Genomic DNA, 18,008 nt, shown 5'->3' with positions numbered 1-18,008 from the left:
CAGGATAGAGGCATATCAGGGGAACTTCTAACACTGTGTTTCAAATGGACTGTGTGTGCTAGTAGTAAAGTGTTAATCCTTTAAAGGGGTTTCCCGACTTACATTTTTTATATAGTTTTGGGCTCACCATTCCTAAAACTATGCAAAAGTAAAATACTAACTGTGGTAACAGATTGCTATTTCAGCGCTCTAGCACCAAGGCATCTGAGCGGTGATGTCCCATAAATCTGTCACGTGGGCTTCTAGTGTAGAGGTCCCTGGCAGGTTTATGGGGCATCACTGATAATATCTCTGGTGGGCCTTCTATTGGCTGCAGTGGTCACATGGATAAACAATGTGACTGCTGCAGATTAAATAAATAGAAAACCGAATTAGGGGAGCACACAGAAGGGGAGCATTGCAGCAGCAGAGAGGTGAGTACACCATCATTATTACTCCACCACTTGTTTGCATTATACTGTTCTCAAATGAACATTGCATATTTTTGTAACTCCTTCTGCTGCATCTGAATGTGCATCACTATAGCACCTACTCGTGACAAGTGTGCAAAGTTGTGAATTGTTTCATTGACCTTTACCTTTCAGTAATGAAAACTATTAGCCCGTACATCCAGACATCACGTAAAGACACCATGTGTTGATCAATGTTTTGCTACCAGCGAATTAGCAGAATGATACATTAGCAGCTCGTATTACCTTGCATAAGGCCTGCTCAAATTGGGGTTATTTATAGACTAGGCAAATGGAGAAAAAACAGATGCAGTTATTGTGTAAGACTAATTGAAAGACATCCAGATGTGAAGTTCATTAATAATGACACACCTCTGTTGCTGCAGATTTTGCCATCTGGAGATGTGCATCTCTTCTTAATCTCCCATGGGGTGATGTCACATTGGAATTCACATTTATCTCCATGCCAACCAGCCTCACAGTAACAGTTTCCACAGTAACACTTCCCGTATCCTGCACCCAAAACAGTGAGAAAAAAAGGAGTATATTTTTAATGGCAGATGCTGTCAAAACACATATTATATTATGATATTATCAATGGAAACTGCATTCTGTGCTCTTGCAGATATGGGTAGTTTACTGCTATGTGCATTGGAGAGATTTGTGTCGCTTCTGTATAGATAAAATACAGGTTATTTCGCAAAACAATAGGGACTAAAAAAGCATCACCCAGTATCTGATGTATGGATTGAAGAGGAAGCTGTGGTCGGAGTAAATTAAGAGAAGTAAGAAAACCTTGAAAAACCTGCAGCCCAGTTTGAATCCAAAAGCATCCGGTCTCCAACAAATGCATCATTTTTACCCTTTGGTAGATATTCTCTTGGGAAATTGTGTTTCTACTTAATGTGCCATGATCTCTCAGCCAGCAGTGGAGCTGAAGTTATATAAAGTCTGTGATCCTGACTTCTAATTCAGAATCTTTGAAATGAGTAGCCTGAAGCTGACAGGCTGCCAACAGTGGCTAAGCAAGAGGCATCATTGTTCAAAATAACTGTAGAGCCGGAGAGACCAGCGTTTGATAGCCTGCACCTCTAGCTCACTAGTTAGTCGACTTCTCCTGGGCTGAAGTGTTCTAGAAATGACAACATTGATCATACTTGTATTTATCAGATCTAACGTTGTGTTTAGTCAATGCTGTCCAGCGCTACAGAAACGGTGCAGCAAAAAAGAAACTTAATTATGAAACGGATAGTCATAGGAAGCGACAAATACTTTCAAACCTAAAAACAGAGGCTTTAAAAGACACATTAAAAGGAACATTTTGACATTAAAAAGTTGTTTGTTAGTGAACTAAACATCGTACCTAAATAATTCATAAATGCAAATCTGCTCAGCAAGTGTTGCAGCGTATAATACAGTTCTAGCTGGAGGCCCCTTTAACTGCAAAATAGAAACTTCTATCAATGATGTAGAAAAAGAATGAACCTGCATCTAGACGTCCTGTAGTGTTACATGACGGTCACACATTGTTGGGAACCAAAAACTAATTTATGTCAGGGACCTTGGTAGGTTTTTATGAATAAACGGCTTGTTTCAAACCCTGGAACAGCATCTCATAGGGTTCATGTAAGGACACTGCTCATCCGTAATCAGTTCTCCTCCGCCATGCAGGTGGAGAATTCTTTTTTATGTTTTGAATCATTGTTTTGCCCTGTAACTCAATTATAGACAGATATGCAGAATTTTTGTTTCTTTCACTGTTGCAAAATAAGATTGTCATGAGGCAGTAAAACATCAGCACCCCTCCACCACCATGCTTGACCAGGCACAAAACCACCACTGCAAACTAAGGCCCTTTAAGAACTGCCATAATAACACTTATGGCTGGTCACTAATCTGTTAATTGAATTGTTGGATGTGCTGACAGATTTCATGTGATGGATCTGGCACAGTGCTGTGGCTTCCGCTATAAACAGGCCACAACACTGATGTGAGTCAAGTAATAGTTTTTAGTTTTATTCTATTAAATAATTAACTTTATTCAGCAGATCTTTGATATACATAAATATATATAATGTGATATATTAAATGTAACATGAATAATGAGGTCTGCAAAAAAAACTTTTTTTTTAAATTGTTTTGATTTTGTTAAATCATCTTTATGTAGTTTTTTGCACAGATTTCAAAAATGACATGGGTTTTTTTCTATCACATAAGGCTTGCCTACAAAATAAAGTTGAAGTATTTGGAAAAAATACAAAAAACTGAACATTTTTTAGTTGTTTTTATTATTTTAACATGAAGTAAAAGCAAAAAAAAAAAACAACAATACCTAGCTAAAATAAGCATAATAGTGATACACATGTGTTGCAAAGTTATTATAAGTCTTTGTAAAAGCGTTTTCTTTTTCCATGAAAGCTTCTTTTGGTACTTTTTCGGCTGTGTTCTTGTGAATTTTCCCTTTTTAACATCCAACAGTAGTCTGCCATCATGTTGACATTCCATCGACCTTGTCATCTGCGCTCCATTTCTTTTAGATCTTGATGGAAACGTTCTCCTTGTTCCTCACTTACAGCCCCAAGATTTTCTGGAAAGTAGTCCAGATGTGAGTGAAGGAAATGGACTTTGACACTTATGTTGCAGCCCAAGATTTTGTAGTTTTGTAACAATTCAGCAACCAAAGTTTTGTAGTTTGGGTCTTTTTTATTTCCAAGAAAGCCTGTTACAACAAGTTTAAATGAATTCCAGGCATTTTTTTCTTCCATTTCCATTTTAGGGACAAAGATTTCATCTTTTAAAAGTTTTCTTATGTCAGGCCCAACAAAGACTCCCTCTTTCAGCTTAGCATCTGATAGACCAGGAAACTGTTCACAAAGATACTTGAAACACTCTCCTTCTTTGTGTAATGCTTTCACAAACTGTTTCATTAGTCCCAATTTGATATGAAGTGGTGGAAGTAAGATCTTTTTAGGATCCACTAAGCTTTGTCTTTCAATATTTTAAACTCCTGGAATAAGAGCCTTTCTGATTGGCCAGGTCTGCTTGACATAGTGTTGTTTCCTGTCACGGCTATCCCATTCACAGAGGAAACATGGAAACTTTGTGTAACCACTTTGTTGACCTAGTAACATGCAAATAACTTTCAAATCCCCACAAATGGTCCATTTATGGTCAGAGTAGCTGAGCTTATTAAGAACAAACCCAAGATTTTCGTAGCATTCTTTCAAATGGAGTGTCCAACAGGCACAGAAGCATATTGGTTACCATTGTGAAGAAGTACGGCTTTCAAACTCCTTTTTGACGAATCTATGAAAAGTCTCCATTCCTCTGGGTCATACGTTATGTTGAACATTTCCATGATTCCAGGTACATTGTTGCAGAAAACTAGTTCACCCTCTTGTGTAAAAAAAGGGACAAATTCCTTTTCTCTAAGTTGGTACCATGAAAATGAAACACCGGAGGCTAACATATGTCTTTCTTTAAGTCTAGACCCTAACACTTCCGCTAAATCCTTTGGTAGGCCCAGATCTCGTACTAAATCGTTCAAGTCTGATTGAGAGAGAAGTTCAGGGTCATTGATACCTGGATCATAGCTGTCATCATTATCGCTGCTACTATGTGACATTTGGTCTAAATCGTCTAAAATATTGTCCAGGGTATCTGGAGGTGAAGGAATAGGCAAGTCAGGTCCATGAGGAACAGGGCGAATAGCCGAACGTATGTTGGTTGGGTATGAAATGTCCTTCCTGTTTTTAAATTGAAACCTTGCACTGAACAAGAACAAAAATAACAGTCATCACTGTGATTTTTAGGCTCTCTCCAAACCATGGGTACTCCAAAACGAAATGATTTCTTCTTACCTTGAAACCATTGTCTCAGTTCTTCAACACACACAGAACACACTATATGGGGAGCCCAAGATTTATCTTGGTCCCCTAATTTCATACCAAAGTATGCAAAATACACCTTCTGAACAAAATTAGAAATGTTCCTTTGTTGCTTCTTGACGGTATAAGACCCACAAATATAACAGAAACAGTTAGGAGAGTTGACACATCTTCTAGTAGCCAGTTCTTCTAAATACCGTATCACAAAACTGTTTGATGCGTACACCACAGTGGCTGGCTTCACACTGAGTCACTGACTGCAGTCAAGGTCACGCCTAGCAGACAGTTTAGATTCGTGGTCGTACGCGTACCGAACCTGAAAAACCCTGAAAATAAGAAAGTTTCAGGTGAAATGTGTGACTTATCTAGGAGTGATGGAATTTTTTCACTATTTTGACCGTAATCAGCACAAAAAATACTGTTAAACCCACTAATTAAATATGCTACAATTTTTTCATCGCAGACCTGTGTAATCTGCATCTTTCTTCTAATTAAACACACACATATATATATATACATTTTTTCTTTTTAATTAATTTGAAGAAAGATGCACATTATTCATATTACATTTAATATATCACAATATATAATATTTGCTTTTCAGCTGACAATAGTTTACAGTTGTTAAATCCATAAATATTAGCTCTTCACTGCTACGGATTATTAAAAAGTTAATTAAATCGTTTTCAACATTAGTAATGAGCAGAAATCACCAGGTACTTCCCATGGGTTCAAAAGCCAAATATTTTTTGATGACTTTCAATGTAAAGTCTGCCTTCAGCAATAATCAACAAAGAACACCAGAGCAGATTTATCAATATATTTATGCCAGTCTTCTGGTGTAGACACAGTACACAGAAATTTATTGCATTATTCCACTTTTTCTGACACATTTGAGTGAATGAGCTGTGGTAAAATTAGAAGGGCTAAGGAGTCATTCCGAGCAGTCAAGTAAGGGCTCTTTTGACTGATATTACAGTTAAACTAGTGCTGATCGGTAAAGGCCCTCTTACAGAAAACGATTATCGCTCAAAATTTAAGAGATAATCGTTGCGTGTTAATGTGCCCATCTTTCACTTTTCTGCTGAACGATGATTTAATGTTCGGCATAAAATCCATCATTCAGCAGAAGAGCTGATAGCAGGGACTTCACATTGTCTTAGCTGTCAGCCCTGCAACAGAACAAGGGGAATGTATTCAGAGAACAGGCCACCTGCTGTTCTCTGAATATAGCTACTGGTGGCTCACACGCATTAGTAAGCTACTAATTGGCATTGGTACCAATTAGTAGTTTATGCAAAATGATCATTCAAAAGCCATCTTTTAAGCGATCATCTTTGCCTGTAAAAGAGCCCTAAGGTCAGACTCAGCACTCATTTAACTGACCTTTACACAGGCTGATATGGGGGACTAACGATCATTTATACAATTGTTCGCACACCATTGACTTTTTTGTGGAGGATCTTTCTTGTGAGTTACCTGACACATTATTGCAGAAAACGAAAAGCTCCAATCCTGGTCGCTGGTTCATCATGTGACTGCTACAATAAACTCCAATATCATACTGCCCAGAAGTAATTTCCGAGCAGCACAGCACTGGAGATTACAGCAGCAGACACATGAAGGACAGGAGATTTTCTTCTTCTGCAATAACATGTAATTAGACAAGCGCCCCCTCCCCCTGTCAATCCTTAGTACTTTAATTATTCTTAACAGCACATCTCTCTTTCACATGGGAAGATGTGCTGCTTACGAGCAAGTGCTTGAACATTCCTCGGCTGGTAGTTACAAGGTTAACATGGGACAATGGTTGGGTGAATGAGCATTCTATTGAACATTTGTTAACAATCATTGGCCTTAACTTATGAACATTTTTAACCACTTTAGCCAAATTCTTGCAATGCTGCAGGGGAAAAAATTACTGGCAGCAGTATTAATTAGTCTTCCCTATTACTTTGCTTAATTTTTCAACAATGTTTTCAACATAAAAATGAAGTTCTAGAGACATAGGACCACATTTATTAAGAATGGCATTTCATATATGGCTATGCCATTTCCTAGGGTCAAGGCTCTATGGATGCTAGTTCTTCTATACCTAACTGGTCAATGTCTTTATGAACCTCAGTTTGGTCACAGGGGCAAGAAAGGGTATTTACCAAAACTTTGTCACACAGCTGGTGACATACAATTGTCTAAAATATTTTAATTTGCTGTAGCTTTTACATTACCCTACACTGGAAAAAAGCTCTAAATCCCAGACCAAACTCTAAAAAACAGAACTGTACCATTATCTCTTTTCCAGCAAATTTTATGGTAGGCACTATGCATTCTAATAGGCAGAACATTCTGGACACCTGCCAAACTCAGATTCGTCTAGCAGGCTGTCAATTAGTGAAAAGTAATGCCTCCCTCCTGAGAACACATTCTCACTTCTCCAGAGTCCAGTCAACACTTGACAGTGAGCATAGTGATCTTAGGCTTGTGTGCAACTACTTGTTCATGGAAATCCATTTCACGAAGCTCCTGGCACACAGTTCTTGTGCTGTTGTCACTTATAGAAGTTGTTTGAAGCTCTGTAGTGAGTGATGCAGCAGAGAATAGATGATTTTTACACGTTACTACCTTCAGCACTCGGCAACTGGACTTTGTGAATTTACATGGTCTATTGCTTCATGGCTGGGCTGTTGTTACTCCTAGCTGTTTGCACTTGACAATAATAGTGCTTACAGTTGACCATGGCAGATCCAGCACATCAGAAATTTTATGAACTGACCTGCGGCAAAGGTGGCATTCCATAACTGTGCAGCATGTAAAGGGATTCTGTTATCAGGTTCATGCTGCCCAACCATGGGCTGCATGAAATTGAGACAGCTAAGCACAGTGCCCCATGTATGTTTTATTCTGAAAAACTGCAGCGTTTTAGAATAAATACATTTTGAAGTTTAACTAAGAGCTGTGCTGCCCTCTCCCTGCCCACAGTATGCAGAGTGACATCTCTCTCCCTACTTATTTATAGGGAGAAAGATGTCACTCAGCATGGTGCAGGCGGGTAGAGGCCGCCCACATGACTCAGAACTTCAAAGTGTATTTATTTTGAAAAACCATGGCTTTCTGTATAACACATCCATGGGGCACTGTGTATTACTGTCCAAGGTTCATGCTGCCCATGGTTCAGGCAGTATAACCTGATGACAGAATCCCTTTAAGATCACAGAGCTCTTAAGTATGAGCCATACAACTATCAATGTTTATCTATGGAGATTTCAAGTTCCTGTGGTTCATTGTAAGCATTTATTTGCAATGGGTTCGTTTGGAGCAACTCAAAAATTGAGAGACGTGTCTACATACATTTGGCCATGGAGCGTACTTTCATGCTTTATGTGTCATTCCTTTAGAATCCTATTTTCAATCTGCAAACAAGATCATGAGACAGACTGACAGATAATGTGGGTGAATTTATTGGAAACAGAGATGCTACTTGGAATGGTCAGTGGTAAAAGGAAACAGGGAAGACAAAAGACACATTGGCTGGGCACCATCAAGAAGGACACGAGAATGGACATCAGGCAATTGAAAGCAGCTGTAGAGAATAGAGAAGCATGGAGAGGAGCGGCCTACAGAGTATCCAAGAGTCGGACAGGACTGAACAGATAGAATTGAATTGGAAACTCTAATTCTCCCCCTAGCTCCACTATCTGTAGTGGCTATATAACCGGGCACTAGAGATGAGCGAGCATACTCTCTACGGGGGGCGGGGAGTGGTGGGGGAGAGCGGGGAGGAATGGAGGGGAGATCTCTCTCTCCCTCTCTCCCCCCCAGCTCCCCCCTGCTCACCACCGCAACTCACCTCTTACCCGCGCTGGCAGCCGAATCCTCAGAGACGAGCGGGCAGGTACTCGAATAAGGCACTACTCGCTCGAGTAGTTTGCCTTAGCGAGTATGCTCGCTCATCTCTACCGGGCACTCTTACACTCTATATAGATAGTGGAATTCTAAACCAATCAGCAAGTTTTATACCCACTCAGTGGTGTAGCTAAAATTGCTGTAAAAGATTTTGCACCCGAGTCCTGGAGTTTTAGTGGGCCCATGCAGTTTTCCTTCTCCATATAAGGAAATCAGTACTATTAATAAAGCACTGTTACGGATTTTCCATTGGGGTCTAACAGCTTCAAGTTACGCCTCTGTATTCTCTGATATGTCTATGTAATGATTCCCTCCCCAGTCTCTCTTGTAATGTCATCAATATAATTATGTTAATACAATTATAACAATCCAATTATTTTCAGTAAACTATATACAATGCATGCTCATGTAAATAGCACCATGTTAAAGAGTGTGAAAAGGAACTATAAGAGATAGAATTATGGTTATAAAATGATGGCACCAAATTCCAAGGAAAAATAACTGAAAGAAGTTAAAAAGAGTGAAAGTACAGTTGTCTGTTTATACCTACTCCAAAGTAAGGGAATGTTACATTAAGACTAGAGATGAGCGAACGTACTCGTTACGAGTACTTACGCACCCGAGCACCGCCATTTTCGAGTACAGCAGTACTCGCGCGTAAAGATTCGGGGGGCGCCGTGGCGGCACGGGGGGTAGCAGTGGGGAGTGGGAGGGAGAGGGAGAGAGAGAGGGCTCTCCCCTGTTCCCCGCTGCTCCCCCCCGCACCGCCGCGCCTCTCCCCGCCCCCCGGCGCCCCCCGAATCTTTACGCCCGAGTACTGAAGTACTCGAAAATGGCGGTACTCGGGTGCGTAAGTACTCATTACGAGTACGTTCGCTCATCTCTAATTAAGACTATAGGGCACATTTATTAAAACCTTTATGTAAAGTTTCTGGTGTAGAAGAGTTGCACATTTTGGCATGTGCCCTCTTGTGCGCCAAAATGTGCAACTTTTTTTGCAATTTTATGCCAGTTCAGTCAAAGTAAGTGGAGCTTTTAAGACATGGCCAAACCTGACCCATCACAATTACTATAATTTATTCCAGAATCCAGCATACATTATAGCTGAAATCTATGCCCACCTTTTAGCTAGTGAAGATTTCATGTCAGTCCCATAGATAACCTGAAGATGCACCAAATGTTTTAAGAGCCTTGCATCTCTTAATCTATTTAGTAAACTTCACACCAGTGCAACCTTTACTTAGACCTGCATATAACATGCCGGTCTGAGTAAATTATCCTCATCAAATCAGTTCCAATTCACAAATTTGACGTATCCCACAATCAACCAATAGTGAATTACTAGTAATTATAAGGAAATTATAGTACCAGTGTTTCTGGTGGCAAAATGCACCACACAGCTGTGCTATATGCACGTCACACACAGCACTGCTACATATAGTCATCCCATACAACAGGGATTAGAAGCAGCACAGCACTGGAGATGAAGGACATGTGATTACTTCTCATGCTCTGCCCCTGATCATATGACGGTGATGTCATCAAAGCTCCTGCATCTTTGTGAATATTACGGATAACCTACAAACCTCCTGCAGCCTCAGTTGCTATGGAATACTAATGAACACCTAGCTGGACAGCAGCCATGTGCATGCAGGACCTGTGATGATGTCACTGTCATGTGATCAGAGGCAGAGCATGTAACTCCCTCACTGGGGATGGAAGACCTTTGATGTCATCGTCATGTGATCAGGGGCGGAGCATGTAAGTCACTCACAAACCCATTCACTACTCACTCACACATGGACGGACAGGTCGTTGTTAGTATTTTGACTATTAGATATCTGCTTGTAATATAAAGATACATGTCAACTAGTTGTAAGTACATACCTCCACATATCTCTCCGGTTTCATCATCAATACATTCCCTGTCATCACATTCACAAAATTTTCCATATATTAGTCCATTATTTTCTGAGTTCTCACATTTACATCTTCCGCACTGACAAGTGCCTGGGAAAAACAAAGAGAAATCGTGAACTGATATGTTTTCAGAAACTCCTTAAAAATAGAGAAGGTCATGCGTTTCGGATAACTAGTAGTTGGGTAAGCTAATGTCCAAGAAGGTCTGAAATATAGGCTACATCCATTATGCATTTGCTGCCATTCACTCCTGGCCTCTTTTTCCTCAGATGGCCATGTGATCTCAGTTCTGACTAGCTAAGATCTACTTGGGGTTATGGATTCATTTTCTAGTCAGATTCTCAGTTTGTGTAATGTCATCACCGCAGAAACTGCCTACGGAGGGTTTACATGCATGGCTGTCACAGTTACTGATGGCGATAACACAATTATAATAGAGGAGATCACAGCTCATCCTCCTAACTGTATACTTATGCTATTTAGCTTATATAGGTGAGTGCAAAAGGTAAGAATAACTAAACTGTCCCCCCTGGAGGCAGAATGGTATAATCTTAGCTAATGTTGTGCTGATACATCATGTAATAGATGTGAAACTAAAAGTAAAAAATCTCAACATCAAGATAAGCTTTACACAGGAGCTGCAATGCAGGGAAGTGGCTGGAATACACAAAGAACATAGTAACATAGTTCGTTAGGCCGAATGAAGACAATGTCCATCTAGTCCAGCCTATCTATCCTCCTGTGTTGATCCAGAGGAAGGCAAAAAACCCCAAGAGAAGAAGCCAATTAGCCCTTTGGGGGAAAATTCCTTCTTGACTCCCTAATGGCAATCAGACTGTTCCCCTAATAGTTCCTACCTGCCTGTAAACCCGGATTAACAATTAACCTAAGATTTATAATCTATAATATCCTTCCTCTCCAGAAAGACATCAAGTCCCCTTTTAAACTCCTCTATGGATTTTGCCATCACTACTTCCTCCGGCAGAGAGTTCCACAGTCTCATTGCTCTTACAGTAAAGAACCCCTTTTTATGTTGGTGATGAAACCTGCTTTCCTCTAAACGTAACGGATGCCCTCTTGTTATCGTCATAGTCCTGGGTGTAAACAGATCATGGGAGAGATCCTTGTATTGTCCCCTCATGTATTTATACATAGTTATTTGATCACCCCTTAGCCGTCTTTTTTCTAGAGTAAATAATCCAAATTTGGATAGCCTCTCTGGGTATTCCAGTCCCGTCATTCCATGGATTAGTTTAGTTGCTCTTCTTTGAACCCCTCCAGTACTGTAACATCTTTCCTGAGCACCGGTGACCAGAACTGTGCGCAGTATTCCATGTGGGGCCTGACTAGTGCCTTGTATAATGGAAGGATAATGTTCTCGTCCTTCGCCCGTATACCTCTTTTAATACATCCCAAGACTTTATTTGCCTTTGCAGCAGCTGACTGGCATTGGTTACTCCAGTTTAGTCTACTATCCACTAGTACCCCCAGGTCCTTTTCCATATCACTTTTCCCTAGTGGTACCTCATTAAGTGAATATTGGTGATATCCGTTTTTGCTGCCCATGTGCAAAATCTTTAGAGATGAGCGAGCATATTCACTAAGGACAATTACTCGATCGAGCATTGTCCTTAGCGAGTACCTGCCCGCTCGGAAGAAAAGGTTCGGCTGCCGGCGCGGGTGAGAGGTGAGTTGCGGCAGTGAGCAGGGGGGAGCGGGGGGGGGGGAGAGAGGGAGAGAGAGATCTCCCCTCCGTTCCTCCCCGCTCTCCCCCGCCACTCCCCGCCCGCCGCCAGCAGCCGAACCTTTTCTTCCAAGCGATCAGGTACTCGCTAAGGGCAAAGCTCGATTTAGTAATTTCCCTTAGCGAGTATGCTCGCTCATCTCTAATAATCTTACATTTTTCAATATTGAACTTCATTTGCCTTTTTTCTGCCCAAGCCCCCAGCTTATCTAGGCCCGTTTGTAGCTGCACATTGTCCTCCGTTGCATTAATTATATTGTATAATTTTGTGTCATCAGCAAATATTGATATTTTGCTGTGCAGCCCCTCTATCAGGTCGTTGATAAATATATTGAACAGAATGGGGCCTAATACTGAACCCTGTGGCAGCCCACTAGTGACTGTAGTCCAATCAGAGTACGAACCATTTATTACCACCCTCTGCTTTCCATCATTGAGCCTTTCTTTACCCAATTACACACGTTTTCACCCAATCCGAGCTGCCTCATTTTGTATATTATATTTTGTTTTTTTCCCTGTATGATTTTAGCGCTTCTTCGCAGCCTTCTTGCTTTAGTAGTTTGAACGCTTTCTTCTTTTCGTTTATTGCCCCTCTTACCGTCTTGTCGAGCCACATTGGTTTCCTTTTAGTTGAGATTCTTTTATTTTTAAAGAGAATGAACTGCTCACATGAGGTGATTAGAATCCTTTTAAACTTTTCCCATTTGTCCTCTGTACTGATATTTTTGAGGATGTTGTCCCATTTAATGTTACCGATAGTAGCTCTGAGCTTATCAAATTTTGCTTAACTAAAGTTTAGTTTAGACCTCCAAAGTGTGACAGTAAATAAGGTGAGGTAGGCAGGGATAGAAAAATGTTTTCACCAGAGTGGCCCTTTAAGGCCGCCTGCAGACGGCTGGGTCGGATCCGGCTGCGAGAATTCTCGCAGCGGTACCCGACCCGAGCGTCTACAGAGAGCAGCGCGGGCACTCACCTCTCCAGCGGCCCCGGCTCTTTCATGTGCCGGCTGTCGGGCAGCCGGCACATGCGCAGAGCGGGGCCGGCAGCCAGTGAGTATAATAGAGCATGCCGCGATTTGTTTGCAGCATGCGATTTCATGCAGCCAAATCGCGGCCTTCTGCATAGGATTGAATTTGTTAACGCAATCCTATGGCAGCTTCCAGGGGCAGAAATTCCATGGGAAATCCCGCCGTGGACTTTCCGCTCGTGTGTAGGCGCCCTAAGGGTGTGCTATAAAACATTACTATAAAAATGAACCAATTACAATAATTCTGGCCTCACATTACAATATGAAAGTATAATTTTGTTAATTTAAAAAAATATAGAAGTAAAATTATTTCCTTTTACATATGCTTTTACAGTGCATATCACCTCTGATTATTTTAATAAAGCATTCAGAAAAATATTCTTACTGCATCTTTTGAATAAAAAAAATAAAAGTATGCACAGCTGGGGTTTATGTCAGTTCCAGAAGGCTCAACACACTTACTTTTCTTATTAAATTACAGCATCTGAATTTCCTCTTAGAATTACATGCACTGAAATAACCTATGTAGAAGCTTGGCATTTTTTGAAAAGTACATTGTGCACTAGCCTTGAAAAATACTTTAGTGATAATAACATATAAAAGTTTGCAGTGACCTAAAAGTTACATTTCAGAGAACTTTGTGTTTCGTGTATAAATGACTTACAAACCTGCATTTGAACAAATGACTCCTTGAGAATTTTTGCACATTTCGTTACTTTGCTTTCGTGTCAGGTCACAAGTAGTTGGGTATTGACAAGCTTCTCCAGACCAGCCAAAATCACATTGGCACTTTCCACAGTCACACGTTCCGTGTCCTAAAAAAATAAACAAGAATATTTTTAGAGCAAACACAATTTATGTTTTTATGCTTTTTTTTCTCTGGGGATAAACAGGGCAATATGAACAGTCAATTCAACACGATACATAAATTTTCTCTCAATAAGCAGCTAGAAATCTTCTTGTTTTTTTCTACCATCTTATACCACATCTTCAATCTTTATAACTATTAGTAGTAAATAGCAGTAACTGTTGTCAATAAGTCAATTTTAGGCTCAACTGCGTCATCATAAAACATAGTAGAAATCGATATACGAGTATAATTAAAAAAAATCAATAAGTTTGAAGCAGCAGTCACAAAATATAGACAAAAATATGCAAACTATCGATGCATAACATCTGTGGGACCAGAGGGCAGAAGAACAAGCTACTTAGGCATGAAAGAGAGATATTGTGATCCCATCTATAACCCCTTCGAAAGATCCACTGTACAGTAGATGTGCACAGGGATTGTATGGAACAGGCTCAAAAGTGGAGCCTGCTCTATACGCGGCAGGAGCCAGCTGTAAAACAGAGATGACACTGTGGTGAAAATGTATAAAAGTGGCCATTTGCAGCCCGCCATCTTGTGTCTAAGTAGCCGTTAATATAAGCTACAATGGTTATATAATTTGATTTTCCATGAGTGTTTCATTGTATGAACTATGAACCTCTGTAAGGTCGCCTGTACATGGCAGAGTCAGCATCCGCATGCGGGAGCTTGCAGCGGAATCAGGCCCTAACAGCAGTCGGCGTCTGTGTGTACTTGTCTCTTTTCCTCTTCATCTGTACTGAGGATGGTCACGGTGAGCCGCTGTCAGACATGTGCAGTACAGATTTTTTCTTCAAATTTTTATTCTTCTTGGACATTTGCTAGGCGATGACGTGGAATCCGCAACCTGTCCACAATCTTAATTGTGGAGGGGCTGCAGGTTGGACAGCTTCCATTCACTTCAATTGAAGCTGTCCACGTAAAAATAGAGCGTGCTGTGATTTTTCCTTCGCTAGTGCAGAAAGAATCCATTTCCCATAGCATGCTATGGATGGTATTTGCTGCAGACCTCTGGTGCGGACGCCCGCCGTGGATTCTGCAGCAAAAATCCGTTTGTGTGCAGGCGGCCCAAGAGACCTGTTGAGCCTGGTTAATCCTGTGATAACATCACGATTGTCTGAAGAAAGGTCTTGTTTGACCAGACTTTATTACACTCCAAATGTGGCCAATTTAGATGTGTGATAACTTCAGGGAAACAAACCTTTGTTCTTTACAATGCAAATATGCTAGCTTAGAGCACAGTAGATGACTAAGCTATTTAAGGGCCCATTTAGACGGGTTGAGTGTCAGGTAAATGATGCCCGACACTCTTCCCCCCACATACTCGCTTCCGTGCTTCCGCATGGGATCTAGTATCGCTGGCTCACAGCGGGGAGGCTACAGGAGATTTCTCTCCTTGAGATCCCCGCTGCTCTCCATTGACTTAACACAGGGGCGGTTCAGTATACTGCATAAACAATGGACAATGAGCTGATTGTTGATAATCGCTCAATGTAAATAGCAGCCATTCAGTACTGAATGATTGCTATGTTGTGTCAATGGAGAGGGGTGGGGGAGCGCGAGGAGAGAAATCTCCTTCAGCTGGCCCACTGTGAGCCAGCGCTACTAGCTCCTGGCAGATGTTTGCCCGACACATATCCAGTCTAAATGGGCCTATATAGTGTATAAAAGATTGGAGATAGTGCATGTTGCACAGAAGCCGTTGACCAGTAAGTAGGGAATGCTCTCTCACAGTGAAGTTCTTTGTCTTCCGCTGCCCGCTTGTCAAGCTGATGTCCAGACAGATGATGATTAGGAAGGCTCCTACAGATGGGATTGGTTCTCTGTCTTTCACTGCTTCTTCCTATTTTATAATTTCGTTCAATTATCATCTTATTAATAAAATTGAGTTGCATCAATCCATCTGTTTTTCTTAAAGCAGTATCCGAACTTGTTGCCTTTCAATTTGGCAAAACAAACACCCACCGGCTTAATCCTTTAGAAGCCGCGGTCAGTGCTGTCCGCAGCATTTAAACATTTGGACAGACAGAGAAGGTTCTCTCTGTCACTCAAATGTCCCACTGCAATGCGATTTTTGGGTGCTTTTCAGTTGTCTTGGCACACAGAGACCTAGTGATGGTCTCTAGAACTGCTATTGTACTACTTTGTTTACACCCTGCTAAAGTGGGATGCAAAAGAACGAAAACGCTGAAGCAATACACTGCAATAAAGAAGAATTGCATTATATTGTAGAAGTAATCAAAATGTTGTAAGTTCAAGGAAGATAAATAATTTAAAAACAAAATAAATTAACATTTTATAAAACATCTTCTCTATTTAACATCTAAACTCTAAGCAATGAGCATTAATTAGTATCATGTTCAAATAAAAGCTAACATTATTAATCTTAAACAGTTAACACAATTCTGGTATTGCGGGGTTTTGTTTTTTTTGTCACCACCAAGAATGGAATATAAAATGATGTCATATGCATCCCAATACAAACTACAGCTAGCCCTCCAAAAAAAAACCTTCACAAAGTATGGCTTCTAGAATGCAAAACACAATTAACAAAAAGGTTTTAAATATTTTTAAAGTGATAAAACAAAATAAAAAGGAAAAAATTTTGGTATTTCCATATTTGTGCTGACCCAAAGAATAAAGTTAACATGTCATTTTAACCGCATAGTAAACACTGTAAAATTAAACTCAAAAAATGGCACAATTGTGATTTTTTTCCTATTTCACCCCACCTAAACGTTTTTTAAAATAGTTGCCACCGTGAGTTGTTAGTGTACGAATGACGGATGTTTGTGTGCTTTTACACGAAACAATTGTTGTTCACTTGTTCATTTTCACAGTCATTGAAGCACGTAGCTCCCTGCAGAATTATTGGCTAGTCATTGAAAGACAAACACCTGCCTGTTTGCACCAGACGATAATTAATCCTCCAGCGACTTTTTTTTAGGTGAGCTAGAACTAAGCAAATAGCCTGTCCCTCATCACCCTGTTGATTGGGCCCGTTTACATGGAACAATTGTCACTTACATTCGCTCGATCGTGCAATTATTTGAGTGAGTAGTTCCATGTAGAGCCACTTTACCAATACACTTTTAGGGTTTCTTCAGACAAGCATATATTGGTCGGGTTTTGACGCCCAGCCGATATACACTGTCCTTCTGTGCAAGTGGAGGAGGCGGGCAAGGCCAGGAGCTAGTGCACTGAGCTCCTGCCCCCTCTCCGTCTCTCGCCACTGTTTGCAATGGGAGGGGGGGGACAGGGCGAAACTTGGCTCTGCCCGATCCCGCCCTACCCATTGCAAGCAGCGGCAGGGGGCGGAGAGAGGGTGGAGAGTGGGCGGGAGCTCTGTGCACTAGCTCCCAGCCAGGCCCACTTCTCCCTTTGCAGAGACGGACAGCATATATCGGCCAGGCGTGAAAACCCAACCGATATACGCCTGTCTGAATAAGCTTTTAGATTTACAAGTCACAAAGTTTTTCATCATACATACCATTTTTTTGATAACACTACTACAGAATTGTCCATCATTTATGTAGCACCATGACAAGCCTCACATTAACCCCCATACGTGGTGCTTCCGATACCTTTGCAAACTGTTTGGAAATTTGCCATATTTGAGAAGCTAAAAATGGTGGTAGGATGTAAAAGAAGGATTTGTGCGGGGGACTGACTGCAATTTTTTTGAGAAAATTCTTTCTAAGATTATGTAATAAGAATGTTCAGCATGTAACAGCTGGCTGTGAGTCACAGGTGAAACAAAAGCTCTTCAGGATAAAACTACTACATCAAATGGTCCAGTGAGCAGTAAAGTATTATCATTGCCCTGATTATCCCACGTAGTCTAACTTCCCTGTAAGGTACTCATATCCTAAATACTATGAAAATATTTCAGGACAACTAGACTGGATCTGACACTTCTAAGAGTGGTAGTTCATGAGCAAATACCATGAAATCATATAAAAAGATAGCAATGTACATTTCCTACCAGCCCATGCTGTTATATTAATATGAGCTGATCGGTTGTACAAGCCATCTGGCTAGCTATGCTGAGAATTTGGTATCAGTAGGCTAAGCTGATGGGTAGTGCTGCATATACTGTAGTTAAATGATGCATACAGTATTACTGAAAGCTATACTAGCAAAAGGCAATAAAACATAGGCAAAGTGAAGATAATCAGAGCCACCAAGCATTAAAGGTGATGTGACCCTT

General features: G+C 40.8%; 1 protein-coding gene across 1 annotated transcript in view; it reads right to left on the bottom strand.

Moving 5' to 3' along the window:
* ITGBL1 (integrin subunit beta like 1) overlaps window positions 1–18,008 on the bottom strand; it is a 236,720-nt gene that overhangs the window by 139,759 nt on the left and 78,953 nt on the right. Inside the window, exons 3-5 of the mRNA XM_066580198.1 lie at window positions 13,599–13,745; window positions 10,127–10,249; window positions 822–962 (exon numbers count right to left, since the gene is read on the bottom strand). Coding sequence (XP_066436295.1) covers window positions 822–962; window positions 10,127–10,249; window positions 13,599–13,745 — 411 coding nt within the window. The remainder of the gene's footprint in view (window positions 1–821; window positions 963–10,126; window positions 10,250–13,598; window positions 13,746–18,008) is intronic.

Source organism: Eleutherodactylus coqui, chromosome 1, assembly GCF_035609145.1.
Source record: "Eleutherodactylus coqui strain aEleCoq1 chromosome 1, aEleCoq1.hap1, whole genome shotgun sequence".
Classification (NCBI taxonomy): Eukaryota; Metazoa; Chordata; class Amphibia; order Anura; family Eleutherodactylidae; genus Eleutherodactylus; species Eleutherodactylus coqui.
The sequence above is the reverse complement of the archived record's forward strand: the minus strand, read 5'-3'. Positions and strand labels throughout refer to the sequence as shown.